The sequence below is a fragment of the Pseudorca crassidens genome, chromosome 1, assembly GCF_039906515.1.
Source record: "Pseudorca crassidens isolate mPseCra1 chromosome 1, mPseCra1.hap1, whole genome shotgun sequence".
Taxonomy (NCBI): domain Eukaryota; kingdom Metazoa; phylum Chordata; class Mammalia; order Artiodactyla; family Delphinidae; genus Pseudorca; species Pseudorca crassidens.
Window position 1 is genome coordinate 152,958,988 of NC_090296.1, and position 20,980 is coordinate 152,979,967.

The 20,980-nt window shown below is 47.5% G+C and overlaps 1 protein-coding gene across 4 annotated transcripts in view; it reads right to left on the reverse strand.

The window, feature by feature from the left end:
* Positions 1-20,980, reverse strand: part of DIP2C (disco interacting protein 2 homolog C) — a 359,569-nt gene that overhangs the window by 64,371 nt on the left and 274,218 nt on the right. For all 4 annotated transcript variants that reach the window (XM_067699777.1, XM_067699766.1, XM_067699759.1 and 1 more), the window contains 7 exons: positions 11,957-12,096; positions 9,606-9,742; positions 8,219-8,427; positions 7,081-7,195; positions 6,404-6,605; positions 4,348-4,457; positions 2,962-3,042 (listed from right to left, as the gene is read on the reverse strand). In XM_067699777.1, coding sequence (XP_067555878.1) covers positions 2,962-3,042; positions 4,348-4,457; positions 6,404-6,605; positions 7,081-7,195; positions 8,219-8,427; positions 9,606-9,742; positions 11,957-12,096 — 994 coding nt within the window. The remainder of the gene's footprint in view (positions 1-2,961; positions 3,043-4,347; positions 4,458-6,403; positions 6,606-7,080; positions 7,196-8,218; positions 8,428-9,605; positions 9,743-11,956; positions 12,097-20,980) is intronic.

A 20,980-nucleotide genomic window follows, 5' to 3' on the forward strand; every position in this document is an offset into this window, starting at 1 on the left:
AATGACAAGTAAAAAGCATACTGAGGAATGAAGAACAAGCCAAACAGGATTCACATTTTTAAATTCTCAGAAAGTAAAAAAAAAAAAAAAAAAAAAATGTTGAAAGAGTTGGCTGGTGTTTCTCTTAAAAAAAATAACAGGGCTTCCCTGGTGGCGCAGTGGTTGAGAGTCCGCCTGCCGATGCAGGGGACACGGGTTCGTGCCCTGGTCCGGGAAGATCCCACATGCCGTGGAGTGGCTGGGCCCGTGAGCCATGGCCGCTGAACCTGCGCGTCCAGAGCCTGTGCTCTGCAACGGGAGAGGCCGCAACGGTGAGAGGCCCGTGTACCGGAAAAAAAATAAAAAATAACAGATGCTCTTCTGTATGTAAGTAAGTTCTAAGAATGTAAGTCTTCCACGATTTGCAGTGAATCACATCCTCACTTCCTACTATAAACCTCTCATAACAACTCTGATCCTATCGACTGCATTGCCGTGGAGGAGGGCATACGAGTGAATACTGTGAAAAGACAGGATGCCAACGGGTAACCGTTTTAAGGGAGCCACGACCAAGTTGGGGAATTCACAACCAACGGAAGGGGCTGTCCAGGACAGAGGAAGCCTGGAAGCGCATTGGGGACCTATGCTGGAAGGACAGTGTTTGGGTATATTGAGTAAAACACATTATTAGAATGAATTTCACCTGTTTCTTTATACTTTTTTTCAATATTGCTTTTAGAAAACATTAAACTGTGTGTGTGGCTTGCGCTGTATTTCTATTGGACAGTGCTGAACTAGAAGGTTGAGTGAGTGGAAATGACACTGTAACCACCATGGAAATGATGCTCTTGACCTTCGGTTCAGGTTGAACACTTGTCATAAGTGTGCACATGGGGTTGGAGAGGCTGGGAATGAACACAGATGCCTGGCTCCGATATGACCCTTCCAGCTGTTTGGATGTAGCTGCCTTCACGTCAGCAGAGCCTCAGGAGATAAGGTCATGTCTGAAGGGAGGCTGCTGTAGACCACGCTGTCCCTGCGCTGACCTGAAGTAAACTTTCTCATGGCCTTGACCTCCACAGCTCACCCCATCAGACCTTCTGTTGCTGCTGACGAAGCCCTTCTAGAATACGAGTCATTTCTGGTGAACACATTTCTCCTAATGATCCAATGTCTAGCCACAGAAAAGGACGGTGAACTCAGGGTCTGGAAATGGGGTTGATCTGCCCTGCACATTGCCAGTCCCCAAGCGAGATGCAGTTAGCATGGCTGTTTTCCTCCCACTGACAGGACTATAGTCTATGAACATGCCTGAATCATTTTTGAATCTTTGTGTTTGGGACAGCTAAGAAATTTCCTCTTACCCAGAGCTCTGGAGGGGTCAAGCTGCAGGGTAGGGAAAAGGGATGCCGACCCAACTCTCGCCCCCTTGCTGCCCACAGTTCACGGGGGATGGCAGGCCTATCCTGGGGACGTCCTGTCCTACCTCGTCACATCAGCACCACGGCCCCACTCAGGGAGCTGAGTGAAGGGGCTCTGAGTAGGAGTCCTTCCCAGGGGCTGGGGGACAGGCTGCAGTGTGGCTCCAGCTCCAGCTGCCCCTCTGAAGGTGATGTTGGAAACCTCTAGAGGCCACGAGAGACTCTGGAGAAAGAAGGGGAAGTCCCCAACAGTCTCCAGGAGACACGCCACGTGCACAGGACGAAGAAAGTCAGAAGAAGCAATTGGAGAGACAGGACAGCACCAACCGGCGACGGTGCCAGGAAAAGAGAGTCTTATCTGTGTTTACAGGCTGAGGAGGAGCCAGAGGAAAGAGACGGATGAGAGCAGCAGGGCAGGCACGTTTCAGATGCGACGCAGGGCCTCCTGGTCACCACACGACCGTCGGGCTTGCCCTGCGTCTCACCACCACGCACCTGTGCACAAGAGCATTTATCCTGGGAAGAGGGTCCACTAGGCCCAAGCGTAGGCGCCAAAAGGCAAGGGTAGCAAGCGTTCCTCACAGAGGCTGGGGTGCGGGAATTTTTTCTAAGATTCTTCCTGGGGTTGGTCTTGAACAGACACAGTGAACAAGAAACTGCTGAGGTCAACTCAGCACGCAAGGCAATTCAAGACAAGCTGTGTCAGAGGAGGACCAGAGGTTACTTCTACCAACTAAATCACCGCAAAACTTGTCTGTAGCTGGATATCCAAATTATAGGTTCAGGGAGTAACTTATATTGTTGGCATTTCCTTTCACTTGTCCTTAATCTACTGCTTTAAATGACAAGAGGTGCCTTCGCGCACTAAGATTTTGCCATTTTGCAACTGTGAAGAACTTCTTAAAGTTGCAAGTACCCATGCTTGTCAAGACGACCTACGTTAAATCTATTTTTCAGGCCTTATTTCCAAAGCAAACACAAAGTTAACAAACGTATTAAAGACTTCTGCATTTAACGTTTATTGTTAGTACTATTTCTTGCCTTACTCTTAAGTACTATTAGGGAACACTATCTGAGGAGTTTGCTTTTCTAATACGAGATGTAAATATGAACTTTAATTATAAAATAGAAATTATTTTCATTCCTAAGAATGAAAGCCTATAACTAAAACATGACTTCTTATAAAAAAAAGGAGTTGAGTAATAAAAATAAAGACATAAATACCTCATAGATCTGCAATTGTTCTGTTGTAGACATTCATCACTCATTTTGAGGGGAAGGGAAATATTGCAAAACAGTATTGCTAACATACACACAAAAATGTGTGTACACACACGCACACACACACACGCACACACACACACACATACACATACTCAAACCCTTATATTTCAAAGCAACCTTTCTTAGGTGAAAAGGTCTCAGTCAAAATAGCAACAAACAAACAAACAAAAGGATTCAGGTAAGACTGAGGAGAAAGGTTTGAGTGGAGAATATGATACAGAAGCATGAAATTGTGGACCACACAGGGAACGACCAGGGCACACGGGCGGGGCCTCACCCTACAGTTGAGCAGCGTGTACAGCATGTGATCAGGGGTGGTCTGCGCCCTCCACTGCAGGACCTCCGAGAGGAACAGGAACTGGAACAGAGCACAGCCATTAGGTCTAGACTGTCCTGGGGGGTTGGGCTGGCCTCAACATCTAAAAGTTTAGTCTGTCTGGGTGCTTTTAAGGTGGATTAAGACAGCGAGAGGATAATCCCATATAAATATAATTGACAGAATAAGCAGGTGCTCACAGTGCTTTCCTGACAGTGATTTGGAACTCACTGTGCTTGATTCAGACCCAGGAGTCAGAGGGCTGGTGCCATGCCACCATGAGGCAAGTTTTCTGAAACCTGCCCAAGGATGGGAAGACTCTATTCCCCTTATAGACAGAGTAGCCGACACAGAAAAATCCTGTCTCCTGGGGCTTCCAGAAGATGCAGCAGTGATTTCTGGGGGTTGCAATGACAGAATCAGAGCTACCCTGTTTCAAAAATGGGCTCTCTTAAATTTGTTGTGTTTACAATGGCCATCCCTGAAGTCATTCAATAGCTCTGCAGGTCACACAGGTGACACACACCCACTGACTCAGTCTCTAGTAACAAGGATGGCCCTGTTTAATGTCAGGACACAGCACTAGTGTCAGGATACAGGAAACACCCACATCTTCACCTTAATCCATTTTATGATGGAAATGTACTGTGAGGTGGGGAACATGGTGATCAAGTGCTTTCAGTGAACGTGTTACTACATGTTACCAAATTGGCAACATCTTAAATGGTTGATTTTGTCACATTTCCTGGGAGCCCATTTAGAGTGGGACCACCTTTTGGTGAATCATGAGCGTTCTCAAGGCTGAATGTTCTAATGGGGACTTGTAGCTATGCGTGACAAACTGTGTGTCTGATGTTTAAGTGGAGTGGGGCCCAAGGATTCCTCCTACAGCTCCCAAGGCTGCTTTAAGAATGTCTGGCTCCCAAACCTGGGTTTTGCATTGACGTTTTCTTGAATTCCAACCATCAAAGGACTGAAGCCTCACTGTAAGGTGGCTGTGAGGCAGTGTGAGTGTCAAATCAGGGCTGGAGGGAGAATCAGGAACAAGTGCTTAGGGGATGCTAGGACACGACAGGGATTGCAGACACTGGCCTCAGGCCTGCTAGTCATGGGACTGCATCACCTACCCATGCAGTCCTACAACACTGCACCCTCAGCAAACACGTTTTCCTTATAAAATTACACAGACATCTCTTGCAGGACCAAGAGGGCAGGTAGGAAGAAAGGTCATCAATGGTAGATACTGGGCTGCCAGACAGGGCAAGTGGGAGTTGGTGACACCTGTGATACAGCATCTGGGCAGGAGTGGAGAAGAGCCCAGGCGGACGTCTGACCCTCAGCTCTCACCTTCCGGGCCTGGTCATTGTCTTCTATCTGGCCCAGGTCTCTGCCGCTGGCCTGTGCGATCCTCTTCCCAGACACCAGGTTTCCCACCATCACAGAGGCAGGGCCGATCTCTGCAAAGAAGCAGTGGCACACACGTGAGGAAAACACGAGTGAAGTTCCTGAGAACATGACTTCTCACTTTGGGAAGAAGCCTACTCTGGGGAAATCCTTTCAAAGACGTAGCTTTGAAAAATCTAATTAGAACAGGATTTCAAGTAAGTCACTACCATGAAAATGACAGCAAATATGAACAAGCCTCAAGTAAGGGTACACAGAAATAACGCTTTCACCAAATTCCTATAAGTGTTCTTCCAGGCCACTGCCTTTGTTCTCCAGTTAGGGAGATGCTGACATCTATTCATTTAGTATTTGTTAAAAAACAAACAAACAACAAACAGTTTTTTGAAGACAAAGTTATATAACCTCCAATATTTAACAAGAATAGATGAGATAACCAGGTACCATTAGAGAATCCTTTCCTTACAACTGCCAATCACACGAAGCTGCATTTCTGTGCTGCCTGTAAGAGCGGTGTGGATCCTGGTAACTGCCATGGGTGCCCTGAGGAGGAAGGCGCCCAACCTGGCTCTCAGAGCCTGTTCACTGGGCCACGCATCCCTGTCATGGGTTCCTAGATGTCTGACAGGTGTCTGAGCCCTGCAGCCCTGCAACGGTCATGCATCTGCCAACGATCCCTCAGCATAAATGTCTGTCCTGAATTCTGCTGTCACAAACTGCATCTCCAACACCTGGGCCCACTGGCCACCGGGTCGAGGCATCTGATGATGGACCAAGGTTAAAGGTGGGAGAAGGAGGTTGGGACAGTGAGTGAGGACACCCCGGGGAGCCGAGACACTCCTGTCGATTCCGTAAGAACACGGCGAGAGCCACGCTGTGGCAATCCCGGTGCTGCTGCTTGCACAGAGGGGCAAAGTCGGCGAGCCTGGTACCTGCTTTCCTCCTGCAGTATCAGCGTCCTCACCTGAATCTGGAGAGACCGCTCACCCCCATCTCATCAAGCTCACTTCTGGGGGTGCCCTGGGGATGGGCTGGTTCCTATATCTACCACCAACTGTGCTGTGCCCAGTACCCACCAGCCACCTCTAGCTGACTCGCCAGGAACTCTGCCCGTGCTGTCACTCTTCATCGGTGGAGTGAAGAGTTGTCAGGGCTGGGCCTGTCTCTCCTACACTCTGGACCCACAGCCTTAGGCAGTTCCTGAACCCCTCTGTGGTACGATTTCCTAATTTCCTTGCAAAATGGAGATAAGAGGACGAAATCCATGAGGATGAAATGAGTTAATACATGTAACGTGTGGACAAGCAGCCTGCCTGTGCCAGGCACTGTTGGTCGTCGTCCTAATACCCCAGCCCGAGCTCATCCTGGCTGCCTCCGAGGTCTGTCTGCACATCAAGCCTGGAGGCCTGGGGACCCTCCATCACTACACTGGCGGAAGAGTTGATTCCTCACCACCATATTCTTGCAATGAATTCGTTTTCACTGATAACTGTGTGCAGCCTTAAAGACTATGATCAATTAGCTGCTAGGAGGATCAAGTCAGATGGTAGATAATTACGTGTTCCCCAAATTGCAAAGCAGCACACAAATGTTTACCACCATGACAACATCACGAGTAGATCTGTACGATTCCTCACAGGCTTCCAGCTGCTGTGACTCATGAAACAGGTATGGAAGCCTTATTCTAATTTGTTCAACAGGAAGCCGTGACCCTGAGAGGTTCTCTGCCAAAGGCCACCCAGGAGGTCTGACAACTGCCAAGAAGGCTAGGCTCAGGCACCGCCAACACCTCTCCAACCAAGTGGTCTACAGCCCCTGCTGTCTGGACTCTGCTGCATTCTATCCCATGCTTGGTAGAAAGACATCGCTTAGCGGGAGGCTGACTTGCCTGGGAGTGTGTGATGGGAGACGGGAGGGGAGGGAGGCTGAGAACCGTGGTCAGCGTGGCCCCCACCCAGCTCCAGGGCCATCCCGGGCCTGCACGGCCCTCCAGATGTACCTGGTTGCTTCTGCCGAGGCTTGGGCAGGTTTGTGACGCACGTGTGGGGGCACATCAGGACATTGCAGGGGTGAAGTGAGCCCTCCAGGAAAAGCTGCTTCGTTTCTGACAAATGGATGCCACCGAGTGGGGTTTTGGGGAGGGTGTTTGCTGGAACCAATGCCAGACAATAAACCCCAACCTGATGTATACTGTCGATTGCCTGGAAGGTCGTGAGAGAGGGAACCGTGTTAAAATAGGTATCATGAACAGGCATGGAGCAAATACTCAGACTGTGCAAATCACAACACACAGAAGCAGGTGCAGCACCCGTGATGCTCCTGGCATGGAGACGCTGAGGTCAGAGGAGGGCAGGCTCGCCAAACTGAGCAGAATACAGTTTTCATAGCACTTGTGGGACACCACACACACAAGAGTTCGCACACTGGGAGAAAAGAAAGCACGCTCTCAAGGTCATAACCAAAAGGTCCTGCTGTGACCTCCACGAGCGAGCGGGAGGCCAGTTCTGCAAACCTCTGAACCCTAAGCCTGGTCCGTTTAGCACCTTCCCTAGAAGGCAACTGTAAGTTTCATGGCTGATGCAATCTCTGGTCAAAAGGAGGGATGATCAAAGGGCACAATGGTGCAGGGAAGCTCACGTGAGCCCAGGAGAGGGGCTCGGGGCAGGAGCGAGCTACCTGCAGCACCCTGCTCATCCACTGGAAGCTGTCCTCCTCCGTGGAGTCCGGCCTCTGCTCAGCCACGATCACGATCCTCTCGTCGTGCAGGACGGTCACCGAAAACACGGCTATTCTGTGGGGACAGACAGAAAATCGCGGTGATCACATGCTGGAGAGGCTCACGAAGGGATTGGCCCTGCCATAAAGCGCTTCACAGCTGTTACGACTGCAGAGCTCAAGGGTTCCCAGTGCCAACTACCACCTTGACGGGAAATTGCAGCTTCCAACTCCCAGGTGCTCACCCAAGGAAGTGCGGCTTTGGGGGAGAAGCCTGGCAAAGCCGGAGGGCAGAACCACCACACTTCCTGTGGAGGTAGCCCGTGGCTTTGGGTGACGGGCCTCATGCCTCGGGACAGAGGAGTCAAGTGCAGGTATCAGAACGGCTGAAATTTACTGAGCCGTGCGACTTGCATCTTGAGTTTGCACCTGCGAAGCGATAGTCTCCCAATCAGCAGAAATCTGCCATTTGGGAGCTAATGGTTTTCTGCTAGCTGCGTCTGCCTCTCATGGGAAGCACAAAATGTGGCGAATGGCCCTCCAGGGTGCCCTGTGCACGAAGGTGGCTCGGCTACCCCCAACCCCAAGCTCTGCTTCCTCCTGCTCCCACTAGCTCGGCAACTCAGGGTGAGATCCAAAGCAGCTGACTTCCTCCAAATTGGCAAAACCTCAGGAGCCGTGGTCAGCGATCCAGTGTCGGTTGTGTGCCAAGCTGGGGTTGGGGGCACCGCCGGGAAGAAACCCATGGGAGCCAATTTCCAGGCAGTTTGTGGCTCAACTGTTACCTCTGGGTGAATGAGCTGCAGCAAGAGAAATGCTTGGCTCTTTTCTCTGTGTAGTTACTTACTAAAAATAAGATTTTCAAATGGACGTTCTTATTTAACGTGGAAGAGAATTTAGTGAAAGTATATTTACGGGGCTCAGAACAGTTTCATAAAATTGGACATTCAGAACTGCATGGAATCTCAGAAGTAACAGAGTCCAGTGGCTTCATTTGACAGAGGAGGACACCAAGTCCCGTTAGTTTAAGCAATTTTTTGCAGTTTTACACAGAAAGTGTAGTCTGCGGAGAACTGTGCCAACCACAGAGGGCGCTCACCTTCCCCTGTACACGAACTTCATGGGCTCCACGGCCAGTGCTGTGGCCACGATGTCATCGGCATTGTGTCTGCGCCCACTGACCACCATGAGCCCGTCCATCTTGCCCACCACGAACACAAGGCCCCCAGGGCCAACGAAGCCCAGCAGGCCCGTCCTCACGAAGGGGTACTCGCTGACCGGGGCCCCCGAGCTCGTCACCGGGAACACCTGGGGACAAAGAGCTCTGAGTGCCCAGCAGGGCCCGGCCTCCACCCTCCTCCTTGGAACCCACTGGTCCTGCTTCCCCCGAGCTGGGTCTACTCACCTGACCCTGGCTGGAGAAGCCCAGGTCCGCATAGCTGCTGTGAGCGCCAGCCTGCGGGCACCTCCCCTCCCTCCCCAGCTCTCACAGCTCGTCCCACCGGCCCATGTGCAGGGGCCTCTGAAGAGGCCTGCCACTGTCTAACAGACACTAATTCATTCTTCTGCTTATAAAACCACAGCATAAAAATGGTTAAGTGGAGAAGCAAGGTGCATTTTAAATAACATCTGTCAGTTGTAAAGTAATTCCTGTTCATTAAAATGCTATTTCTCCTTACTGGAAATACACTCAAAAGAAAAATACAGAGGAAGCAGGCCCCACCACGAGTTCAAACTCGATCCCTAGTTTCCTCAACCCACCCGACAGGTAAGTCGCAAAGAAAAGGAGATAAGTTTTCTTTAGACTGTGTTTGGCTCAGTTTCAGGGGCACTCAGAAACCTGAATCTACATTCAACAAAGCTGCCTGTACAAGGCACCACACCACATGTGTTCACATCTGAAGTTCTACATGTTAATAAATGTATCCCCAAACAACTCATGTTTGCTGACATACAACTTAGTCAAAGTGTGTTCCTTCTAAGGTCAGGCACACTTGGTGAAATGATACGAATTCTGAGAATGGGGGGTTTACTGGGCAGTGTGTGCATGTGTGTGCTAACTGCATGCCACACCCGTGTGCACACGGCACAGACACACACTCGTGTGGTAGAGGTAGATGTGCAGTGTACATGTCTGGCCGAGGCTGACAGGCCCCAAGGGGGCCACTGCTCCCTCCCCTAGCACGGCCCTGCACACTCTCCAGCCCCCACCTGTCAGCTGCTGCTCTTCCTAAACAGGTGAGAATGGCAATGAACAAAAAGGCCCCTTTTAAAAAAACTGTACTTGCTCTTTCTCAACTCTGGTTATGAGGTGCAAACAACGCTGCTGAGTCAAATGTATTGAAAACTATAAAAATAACGGCAGGAGAAAGTGCAGCCATTTTAATCACTATGAATACGTTTTATTGAGAAATTACCATCTTCTCTTTCACGTCTATTCCACGCACCTGGCAAGGGCTGTCTGACAGGGCTCACCTCCCACCTACCTCGAAGGTGTTCTTGGTCATACCCGAGAGGCCGTAGTAGGACGTGCCCGTGGCAACTGCGCACATGCAGAGCTCCCCGACTTCGTCCGTCCTGCACAGCTGGGGAACCCCGTCCGGCTTCACCGAACACATGATGGCTGAACGCAAAACGAAGCACAGTGATGTTAGAGAGGGAGGGAGTCAGAGAGAAGAAATGAATGAATATGAAAAAGAACCCAAACGAGCAGAAGCAGTGTCTGCAGCAAAACCACAGGTGAAAGCGAGCAGGTCCTCACAGTCCCTGAGGCAAGTGAGTTTCCATGTTGCAGCAAAACCTCACATTTTATAGTTGTGACATCAGTAAATAATTCCAATTGCTTTAATTTTAGTGTGTAAATGGCATGTAAAGGGAGTAACCGTTTCTGCCATCCAGACATGAGGACGACACTTAGAACACGCCTGAGCGTCACTGCCGCACGCTGAGCGTCATTAGCCAGCCCACACAGCCTCCAAGATGCAGCCTGAGCCCTGAAACCAACAAGCAGGAGACACTTGCTCAACAGCCTCTCAGGCTTTTCCAAACAGAACGCCTCCCCCATCCCACGGGAATCTCAGTCTTTGACCTCAGATTCCCCGTCAAGGTGTGCCCTTCAGGGAAGGCTGGCGGATGCTAATTTTCCTGTTTGCAGAGCGCCAGCGATCAGGGCTGAAGCTGGTGTTTCAGGGAGGTTGTGGGTGCACCGAGTGACAGCTGAGCTGGGCAGAAAGAGTCATAAGGCTGCCCCTCATCCCCAGGTTGGTGTTAGGTGACAGGAAGTGCTGTGTCTAAAAAGAGACCCGCTCAAAACATGGGAAGATTTCAGCTCACTCATGGTAAGAAAAGTTCAAATTAAAATGACACCAAAGTATTCTTTACCCCTCAAACTGGTAAAAATCAGGAAGTCTGAAAATACACTGGGCATGAGAGAGTGGAGAAAGAGGGGCGTCCCCCGCTAGCAGCAGGAATATCAATCCTTATGATCCTTCTGAAGGACAGCCTCATCAGAGTCACTTGGGTGTGTGCCCTTCACACTGCACGTTTCTAGAACTCTCCCTGTTAGCTCTTCCTCACACCTCTGCAGGCTGGAGCACAGATGAGTTACTGCATCAACCACACGGCAGGGGCAAAAAGTGGAAAATCGCCCAATGGAAAGGGTTTGGATAAACTATTATGTGTTCAAACACCATAATGCTCCTCAGCCTGGAAGGGAATGTGTGAGCTCTTCACGTGCTGCTAACAAACGAGCTTCAAGATTCAAGATATGAGCAGGCACGAAGGGCTCTATTGTTACGTGAAATTTTAAAGAAACAGGAAAAAGAATATGCCAGTGTGTGTGTGTGTGTGTGTGTGTGTGTGTGTGTCTGTGTGTCTGTGTGTGTCTGTGTCTGTATCTGTGTACATGTTGCCTGCATGTCTCCACTGTGGTTGCCTCCAGTGGCTGGAAAGGAGGCTTTTCACTGTACAGTTTTCTCATCTTTTGAGGTTGGAACCACGGGGAATTTCTTTATTTGAAAAAGCAAGAAAGGAATGGAGCCAGGAGGCCTGGCTGAAGCTGCAGCTGAGCTGAGCATGTGCCTGGCTTTGGGGTTAGGTTGTATGTGGATGCGACTGCCCCCTGATGAGGCGAGACAACACCCATGTGCGTGGAGGCTCATCAGGAGAAGGTCCAGACTCTGGAGGAACTGCCCCAGGAGAGGGGGCCCACTCCCCGGGGACGCCATGTGAAGAGTGAGGAGAGGCAGGGCCAGGGAGGGAGCCCTACAAATCAGACCGGGGCTCCTTCCTGCCAGCAGAGCTGTTCCAGCTGCACTCCCTGGGGCCCCCGCGAGGCCTCAGGAGGTGTCCCAGCACAGGGCAGGGGTGGAGAGGCAAGAGGGCTTCATCAAGGCAGGTCCTTCTGCCGGGAGCTTGTCTGTATGCAACGCGGAAATGATTTCTGTGACTTAAACAAGGGCTCTTGTGCTGCAGGCAAGCTTCCATAAGGGTTTGGCCCCCAGCGCACCAGGACGACCAGCAAGAAGCTGATCTTTGCATGGGGAGAAGTTGCCCAGGTGACTCTGGGGGTGGAGAGCGGCCCCGGGTGCCTCCTGGGGTCCCAGGGTGCATGTGACATAGAGGCCTTTCCTCAGCCTCATGAACATTTTGGGTTTTCTTTTATCAGGAGGGGCTGTGTTACCGCACCTCCTGGGCTGAAGCTTGGCGAACATGGGACCAGACTGGAGGTCAGGCCGAGGTGGGCACGCTCACAGCCGGGGACAGGGATGCCAGCCAGGGCAGCACTGGCAGCTGGTCCCCGGCTGGGCTCTGACTCTGCGCCTGTACCCGCGCTCACCTCCAGGCATCACGAGGCCGACGTCCTGCACGGTGAGGACAGACAGCTTTTCCTCCGAGTCCACCCGGATGACCCCATAGGTCAGCCCGTGCATGGAGAGGACGCCGCGGCCTGGGGGCTGGTTGCTGTCATCGGTGGGCCTGTAACGGCAGTTTGCGTCTGGTTAGAAGCACGTCAGCTGTCTGAACACAGATATGCATGTAAATATGCTGCATGCACACCAAGGTTGCACCTTTGGGCCCTGAAGGCCTCTGAAGGCAGGTGTGGCTGCCACACGTCCCTGTGCTCTTCTCAGCACCTGTTTTCTCTGTTCAAGAGACACCAATGTCTGCTCCTTCTACTTCTGGGCTCCTGAGAAGTGTAGAGACGCCGAGGGACTCCCTTGTCCCCCTGCCCTCCCCTTACATGTGTCCACCAGAGAACGACCAACTCCTTTTCGCACCCACTCCTTTCTCTGCAAGGTTGGATTTCCCAGGTTTGAAAACGGCTAAGAAGGGAGAGTCACGTCTCCAAGAAGGACGATGACAGGAGTGAGCAGAAATGCTAGACTGCCTGTGTGGCCTCCAGGCCAGACGTGCACTGTGTGGGCACAGGCTCAGTATTTGTAAAAATCGGCAATTATTTGGATGAGAGACCACATATAAAGTGCTTGATGGCTGGGGGAAAGTACAGCTTCACCACATCCATGGTCTGCCTTCGCCACCGTCCATGGGCTCCGAGGCTGCCCCGGCCTCACCTCTGCTCTTGTTCTCCCTGCTTCCACGCAGCATCCAGCCCTGCTCTCCCTCCAAACCCCAGCCCACCCCCTCCGGGGCCCTGGCCTCCTTCTTGCCTCTGGCAGACGGCCTCGTGGCCCTCTCCCTCACTGTCCTCCAGGGTGGTCCCGTCTCCATAGCAGGAACCATCTAACTATCTGTCCACGTCTCCTCCAGGAGGGCAGGAGGGTTTTCTTTTGGTCACTGCAGAGCCCCCACCCCTGGAGTAGTGTACAGCAATAAATGTCTGCTGACTAGATCAGGGAACAAATAAATTAAAACATTTCTAAGATCATGGATTTTATTCCTGCAAGCTAAAGATTCTTCAATGTAAGCAAAGTGAGAGAGTGCAGTTTAGGTAAACATCACATTTGTTTCTCTAATTTTCCATATACAAATGCTTAAGGTAGTTTTAGGATCTAAAATATGGACTATAAATAGAAGTTTCGGGCTTCCCTGGTGGCGCAGTGGTTGAGAGTCTGCCTGTCGATGCAGGGGACACGGGTTTGTGCCCCGATCCGGGAAGATCCCACATGCCGCGGAGCGGCTGGGCCCGTGAGCCATGGCCACTGAGCCTGCGCGTCCGGAGCCTGTGCTCCACAACGGGAGAGGCCACAACAGTGAGAGGCCCGCGAACCGCAAAATAAAATAAATTAAAATAAAAAAAATAGAAGTTTGCTATATGGCTTTAAAGTATCATCAAAGTTTATAATGAAACTAAAACCATAAATGGGAAAACACAGAAGTTAAAATTGGCAAAAAGAGACCTAATTTGAATGAAGTAACTGGTGTATTTAAAAAAGAAGCATATGTTATATGTCAATTATATCTCAATTTTAAAAAGTAAAGAAGTATAAGAGTCTGAAAATCGAACTATTCCATCTGTAACAATCAAAAAGAGTAGTGCTAAAAGGATGTAAAATGAAAGTCGCCCAAATAATAAGACCCACATGAAACCACCTGGAAATGAGCCCCAAACACTGGAACTGATATTGATCTCCTGGCTTTTTTCTTTTCCAAAGATCCCAACAAATCAACCCTTTGAAATGAAAGACAGGAGTCCTGCAGGAACCCTCTGCGGCCAGGGCTCCCTCACCCTCGTCCTCGGTCAAGACCCCACATGAGAGTCAGAAATCATAAGCCTAAGTGACTGCTGTAGGCTGAACTGTGTCCCCACAAAAGACACGTCCCCGTCTTAACTCTCTGAACCTTGAATGTGACCTTACTGGGAAACAGCGTCTTTGCAGAAGTAGTCAGTTAGGAAGAGATTATGGGTCTGCAAGCCAAGGGTTGCTGGTACCACCAGAAGCCGGAGGGAGGCCCAGGACAGATTCCCCATCAGAGCCCCCAGAAGGAACCAACCCTCCTGACACCCTAATTTCAGACTTCCAAACTCCACAACTGTGAGAATAAATTTCTATTGTTTACAGCCACCCAGTTTGAGGTACTTTGTTATAACAGCCCTAGCAAATGAATTCTCCAGCTAAGTAACATAATTTAAAAGTGCACCTGTTTTAGGACTTCCCTGGTGGTGCAGTGGTTAAGAATCCACCAGCCAATGCAGGCGACATGGGTTCGAGCCCTGGTCCGGGAAGATCCCACATGCCACGGAGCAACTAAGCCTGTGAGCCACAATGACTGAGCCTGTGCTCTAGAGTCCATGAGTCACAACTACCGAAGCCCGTGCGCCTAGAGCCCATGCTCTGCAACAAGAGAAGCCACCGCAATTAGAAGCCCACACACCACAATGAAGAGTAGCCCGTGCTCGCCACAACTAGAGAAAGCCCGTGCGCAGCAACGAAGAGCCAACACAGCCAAAAAAATAAATAAATAAATTTAAAAGTGCACCTGCTACATCTCAAATAAACAACCTAAACTTACACCTAAAACAATTAGAGAAAGAAGAACAAAAAAACCCCCAAAGTTAGCAGAAGGAAAGAAATCATAAAGATCAGATCAGAAATAAATGAAAAAGAAATGAAGGATACGATAGCAAAGATCAATAAAACTAAAAGCTGGTTGTTTGAGAAGATAAACAAAATTGATAAACCATTAGCCAGACTCATCAAGAAAAAAAGGGAGAAGACTCAAATCAATAGAATTAGAAATGAAAAAGGAGAAGTAACAACTGACACTGCAGAAATGCAAAGGATCATGAAAGATTACTATAAGCAACTATATGCCTATAAAATGGACAACCTGGAAGAAATGGACAAATTCTTAGAAAAGTACAACCTTACGAGACTGAACCAGGAAGAAATAGAAAATATAAACAGACCACTCACAAGCACTGAAATAGAGACTATGATTAAAAATCTTCCAACAAACAAAAGCCCAGGACCAGATGGCTTCACAGGCGAATTCTATCAAACATTTAGAGAAGAGCTAACACCTATCCTTCTCAAACTCTTCCAAAATATAGCAGAGGGAGGAACACTCCCAAACTCATTCTACGAGGCCACCCTCACCCTGATACCAAAACCAAAGATGTCACAAAAAAAGAAAACTACAGGCCAGTATCACTGAACATAGATGCAAAAATCTGCAACAAAATACTAGCAAACAGAATCCAACAGCACATTAAAAGGATCATACACCATGATCAAGTGGGGTTTATCCCAGGAATGCAAGGATTCTTCAATATAAGCAAATCAATCAATGTCACAAACCATATTAACAAACTGAAGGAGGAAAACCATATGATCATCTCAATAGATGCAGAAGAAGTTTTCAACAAAATTCAACACCCGTTTATAATAAAAACCTTCCAGAAAGTAGGCATAGAGGGAACTTACCTCAACATAATGAAGGCCATATATGACAAACCCACAGCCAACATCGTTCTCAATGGTGAAAAACTGAAACCATTTCCTCTGAGATCAGGAACAAAACAAGGTTGTCTACTCTCACCACTATTACTTAATTTTGGAAGTTTTAGCCACAGCAATCAGAGAAGAAAAGGAAATAAAAGGAAGCCAAATTGGAAAAGAAGAAGTAAAGCTGTCACTGTTTGCAGATGACATGATACTATACATAGAGAATCCCAAGATGCTACCAGAAAACTACTAGAGCTAATCAATGAATTTGGTAAAGTAGCAGGATACAAAATTAATGCACAGAAATCTCTTGCATTCTTATACACTAATGATGAAAAATCTGAAAGAGAAATTAAGGAAACACTCCCATTTACCACTGCAACAAAGAGAATAAAATACCTAGGAATAAACCTACCTAAGGAGACAAAAGACCTGTATGCAGAAAACTACAAGACACTGATGAAAGAAATTAAAGATGACACAAACAGATGGACAGAGACACCATGTTCTTGGATTGGAAGAATCAACACTGTGAAAATGACTATACTACCCAAAGCAATCTACAGATTTAATGCAATCCCTATCAAACTACCAATGGCATTTTTCACAGAACTAGAACAAAAAATTTCAAAATTTGTATGGAAACACAAAAGACTCTGAATAGCCAAAGCAATCGTGAGAAAGAAAAACGGAGCTGGAGGAATCAGGCTCACTGACTTCAGACTATACTACAAAGCTACAGTAATCAAGACAGTATGGTACTGGCACAGAAACAGAAATATAGATTAATGGAACAGAATAGAAAGCCCAGAGATAAACCCATGCACATAGGGTCACCTTATCTTTGATAAAGGAGGCAAGAATATACAATGGAGAAAAGACAGCCTCTTCAATAAGTGGTGCTGGGAAAACTGGACAGCTACATGTAAAAGAATGAAATTAGAACACTCCCTAACACCATACACAAAAGTAAACTCAATATGGATTAAAGATCTAAATGTAAGGCCAGACACTGTAAAACTCTTAGAAGAAAACACAGGCAGAACACTCTATGACATAAATCACAGCAAGATCCTTTCTGACCCACCTCCTAGAGAAATGGAATAAAACCAAAAATAAACAAATGGGACCTAATGAAACTTAAAAGCTTTTGCACAGCAAAGGAAACATAAACAAGATGAAAAGACAACCCTCAGAATGGGAGAAAATATTTGCAAATGAAGCAACTGACAAAGGATTCATCTCCAAAATTTACAAGCAGCTAATGCAGCTCAATATCAAAATAACAAACAACCCAATCCAAAAATGGGCAGAAGACCTAAATAGACAGTTCTCCAAAGAAGATATACAGATTGCCAACAAACACATGAAAGAATGCTCAACTTCATTAATCATTAGAGAAATGCAAATCAAAACTACAATGAGATACCATCTTACACCAGTCAGAATGGCCAACATCAAAAAATCTACAAACAATAAATGCTGGAAAGGGTGTGGAGAAAAGAGAACCCTCATACACTGCTGGTGGGAATGTAAATTGATACAGCCACTATGGAGAACAGTATGGAGGTTCCTTAAATAACTAGAAGTAAAACTACCATACGACCCAGCAATCCCACTACTGGGCATATACCCTGAGAAAACCATAATTCAAAAAGAGTCATGTACCACAATGTTCACTGCAGCTCTATTTACAATAGCCAGGACATGGAAGCAACCTAAGGGTCCATCCACAGCTGAATGGATAAAGAAGATGTGGCACATATATACAATGGAATATTACTCAGCCTTAAAAAGAAACGAAATTGAGCTATTTGTAGTGAGGTGGGTGGACCTAGAGTCTGTCATACAGAGTGAAGCAAGTCAGAAAGAGAAAAACAAATACTGTATGCTAACACATATACATGGAATCTAAAAAAAAAAAAAAATGTTCTGAAGAACCTAGGAGAAGGACAGGAATAAAGGTGCAGACGTAGAGAATGGACTTGAGGACATGGGGAGGGGGAAGGGTAAGCTGGGACGAAGTGAGAGAGCGGTGTGGACATATATACACTACCAAATGTAAAATAGCTTTTGGGAAGCAGCAGCATAGCACAGGGAGATCAGCTCGGTGCTTTGTGACCACCTAGAGGGGTCTGATAGGGAGGGTGGTTGGGAGACGCAAGAGGGAAGAGGTATGGGGATATATGTATATGTATAGCTGATTCAGTTTGCTATACAGCAGAAACTATCACACCATTGTAAAGCAATTATACTCCAATAAAGATGTTAAAAAAAAAAGTGTGCCTGTTTTCATTTTAAAAAGCCACATGAAAGCAAAATGCTGGATCAGCCCAGACATATCCCAAGTATGGGAAGACTGAAGAACTGATCTGTGGTGACCAGCAAGTACCGCACACGAGAAGCTGGAGGAAGAAGTTCCTTTACGACCCAAGAGTGTACAGTTTGTCTGAGTTACGAGATCCACTTTCCTACGTTTAATAACAGTAAGAATCAATATTTAAATACCTTAAAATCATGAACTCCATTTGCTACCGGAAATTTTCAATTGCATCTGTAAAATGGTAGTTATGGAAGACTGAGTTTACTCACCTAAAATGTAAACCGATGGCACTAATCTGGCACTACCGTAACCTATGCTGTGTATTTATATTTATTAGAGTCCCCTGCTAGTCAGAGACACTCAGACACCTAGGTTCTCCCTTGGCAGATTTGCAAAACACATGCGAGAAGGCAGAACAGAAGCACCTGAATTCCTAGGCACAGTACTCGGCCTCGCTGCCCCGCTCACTCAGACAACTGCATTCCCGGTTCTGTCCCCCAACCTCTCTTCAGGACCTGCTTGCCGACAGCCCCTCCCTCCTGATGGGGGAGCTGTGCTCAGTTGGTGTTTCATGTGCCGGAACAGTCCTGAGCCCTTTACACACCGACTTACTCACTATCACGAACCTGCACAGGCACTACTATTCTCCCATTTCACAGATTAGAAAACCAAGGCACAGAAATGCTAACTTAGTTGCCTGTGTGAGTGGTGGGGCTTGGGGGGATTCAGACCCACAGCAGAGCCCCTGCCCAACCATCCTGTCTCCTTTCCCAACACTTACCCTGCCTCTGGCCTAGGAGACCAAGCACTTTTTAGTTCACTGGAAGTTTTCTTTTCGTGAACTTTTAAAACAGTGATATGAGTAACATGTGAGCACACCCTTCGGATGGACAAAGCAAGCACTGCACAAGAACATACAGCAAAAGGCGAAAGACCCTGCTTATCCTCCAGCCCCTTCAGACCCACTCCCTCCCCTAGGCAGCCACTACCCACACTAAATACGAAGTTCCTGCCTCTTTAATACCCATTTACCTATAAAATACGTGCATACACAAATGTATTTACATCCGCAGAGAAGCAGAACCGCAACATGCACATTCTTCTGCAACTTGCTTTTGTCACCGAATACCTTGCAGATCTTCCCACAGGAGTGTGTGCATGTGAACATATATAGTATGCGTACTGGACACATCAATGAATTGACTTGTTTTAATTATTAGATGGTGTTCAGTAATATGAATATATGTTTATTTTATTTCATTTAATCTGTATGCATTTAGAAATATTTCTGTAAGATACATATCTAGAAAGGGGATGGAGGAATTAAAGAGCATATACATTTAAAATTTTAATAAAGTCTAAGTACCTTCCCAAAAGACTAGGTCATTTTGCAATTCCACTAAGAGTGGATGAGTATCATTACTTTTTCACTCACTAGACATGTCTATTGCACCGTGGACGTTTACGAGTGTTACGAGTGTTAACTAATCTCTTTACAGCGACCCTGTGGGACAGACACAACTGTCCCCCACTCACAGGCAGGAAGGGCATCGCCAAGGCAACAGCGGTGGGGCTGGCCAGGCGGCATGCTCAGAATGGCTTCAGAACACCCGTGCCTTCCACCTTGGTGCTAAGCTGCCCTCAGCCTTACCCGTTTCCACACACTCGTGCCGACACTGATCACCAACCTTATAACTGTTCCCAATATGGTGAGTAAAATGCATTCCTCATTGTTGTTTCAATTTGTATTTCCAGGATTATTAACCAAGTCAGATGATCTTTTTCTCCATTAACACCTTCCTAGGAAATAAAAAGTCCGAGGAGATAAACTAGGTGAGGGAGGAAAAACCAATCCCAACAAGCAAAATTCCTAGGAATTTCAGAACATCCACTTTCATGATCAAAAACAGTAGATTAAATAATGGCAAAGAGAGCCACAGACCCATGTGTCAACTTTCAGGTTCAATTCCAAGGTGAACGGTGTGCTTGTGTCTCACAGAGAACACCAATTACAGGAGGAATCGTCCCGGCAATCTCAGGACTACGCAGAACTGGTCTTCACACTCTGAGAAAGCACACAGCTAGGAACGGCCGACACTGCCGTGGCGGCGAAAGGGGAAAAGACCGAGCTGCAGCCAAGGAAGAGGGGAGTCAGCTCAGTGCTCGGCCCCACCAAGAACGAGCTGCTGGGGATGGCCTTCAATCGGGCAGTTTACACCCATTGTCCACTTGTCATGCCATTTCCAGCCTCTGTAACACGCTCAATGCGACTTGAGTTGATCATGCTTCTGCCAATGCCTGAAGAAAGAGCTCCTATACACGCAATGAACACATCAGCAGTTTGCAAACAGCTGGCCAGACTCAAATGTGCATCGATGCCAAGTCAGCAACAAGGGTTACGAGTATTTCCGCTGCCAGGATTCAACAGGGTAACTACACCTCTTTAGTGCCACCGCCATCCTCCAGGCCCTCGGACAGGCAGGACAACAAAGATACAAGGTTGAAACACAGTACTCCCCAAGTTATAAGTTATTTTAATGTAATGTTCTCCCTTTTCTCTGATGAAAGCATTAAAAAAAAAAATCAACCCATTTTAAGAGCTATATAACACAGAAAGGACCGTTTTCCCTATATCACATCCTCACCTACCCAGTAAGTATGCAGTTATCAGATTTTCTTCCTGCTAAATATATTATTTAGAGAGGGTTAATTTTCTCCCAGCCAGAAAAGGGATCACACCATACAAATTGTTTACAAGCTGTGTTTTCCATTTGTCCTGGCTACTTTTCCACATCAGAGGGCAATCAGTCAGAACCAGCAAGCCTGCAAGTCCGGGAGGCTGCTTCCCAGAGTCCACTCTCTGTGCATCTCAGTCTCCACCAAAGCAAACTTCTGTGCGCAATTTAGTCCAACACCAAACACAGCAGAACAGACTCAAACACACGCGGTCAGGACAAGATAACACTGTTACTCTGCTCTTTACTGCTACTTCATTAAGTCATTTTAATTTAGATGGTTATCATCTCCAAACTATTTTGTGTTAGAGAAGTTTTAAAATTTTATCTAAATTTTTAGATAAAATGACAAACAACATATTTTTATCTTCTTGTGTTTTAAAAATAAGATTATG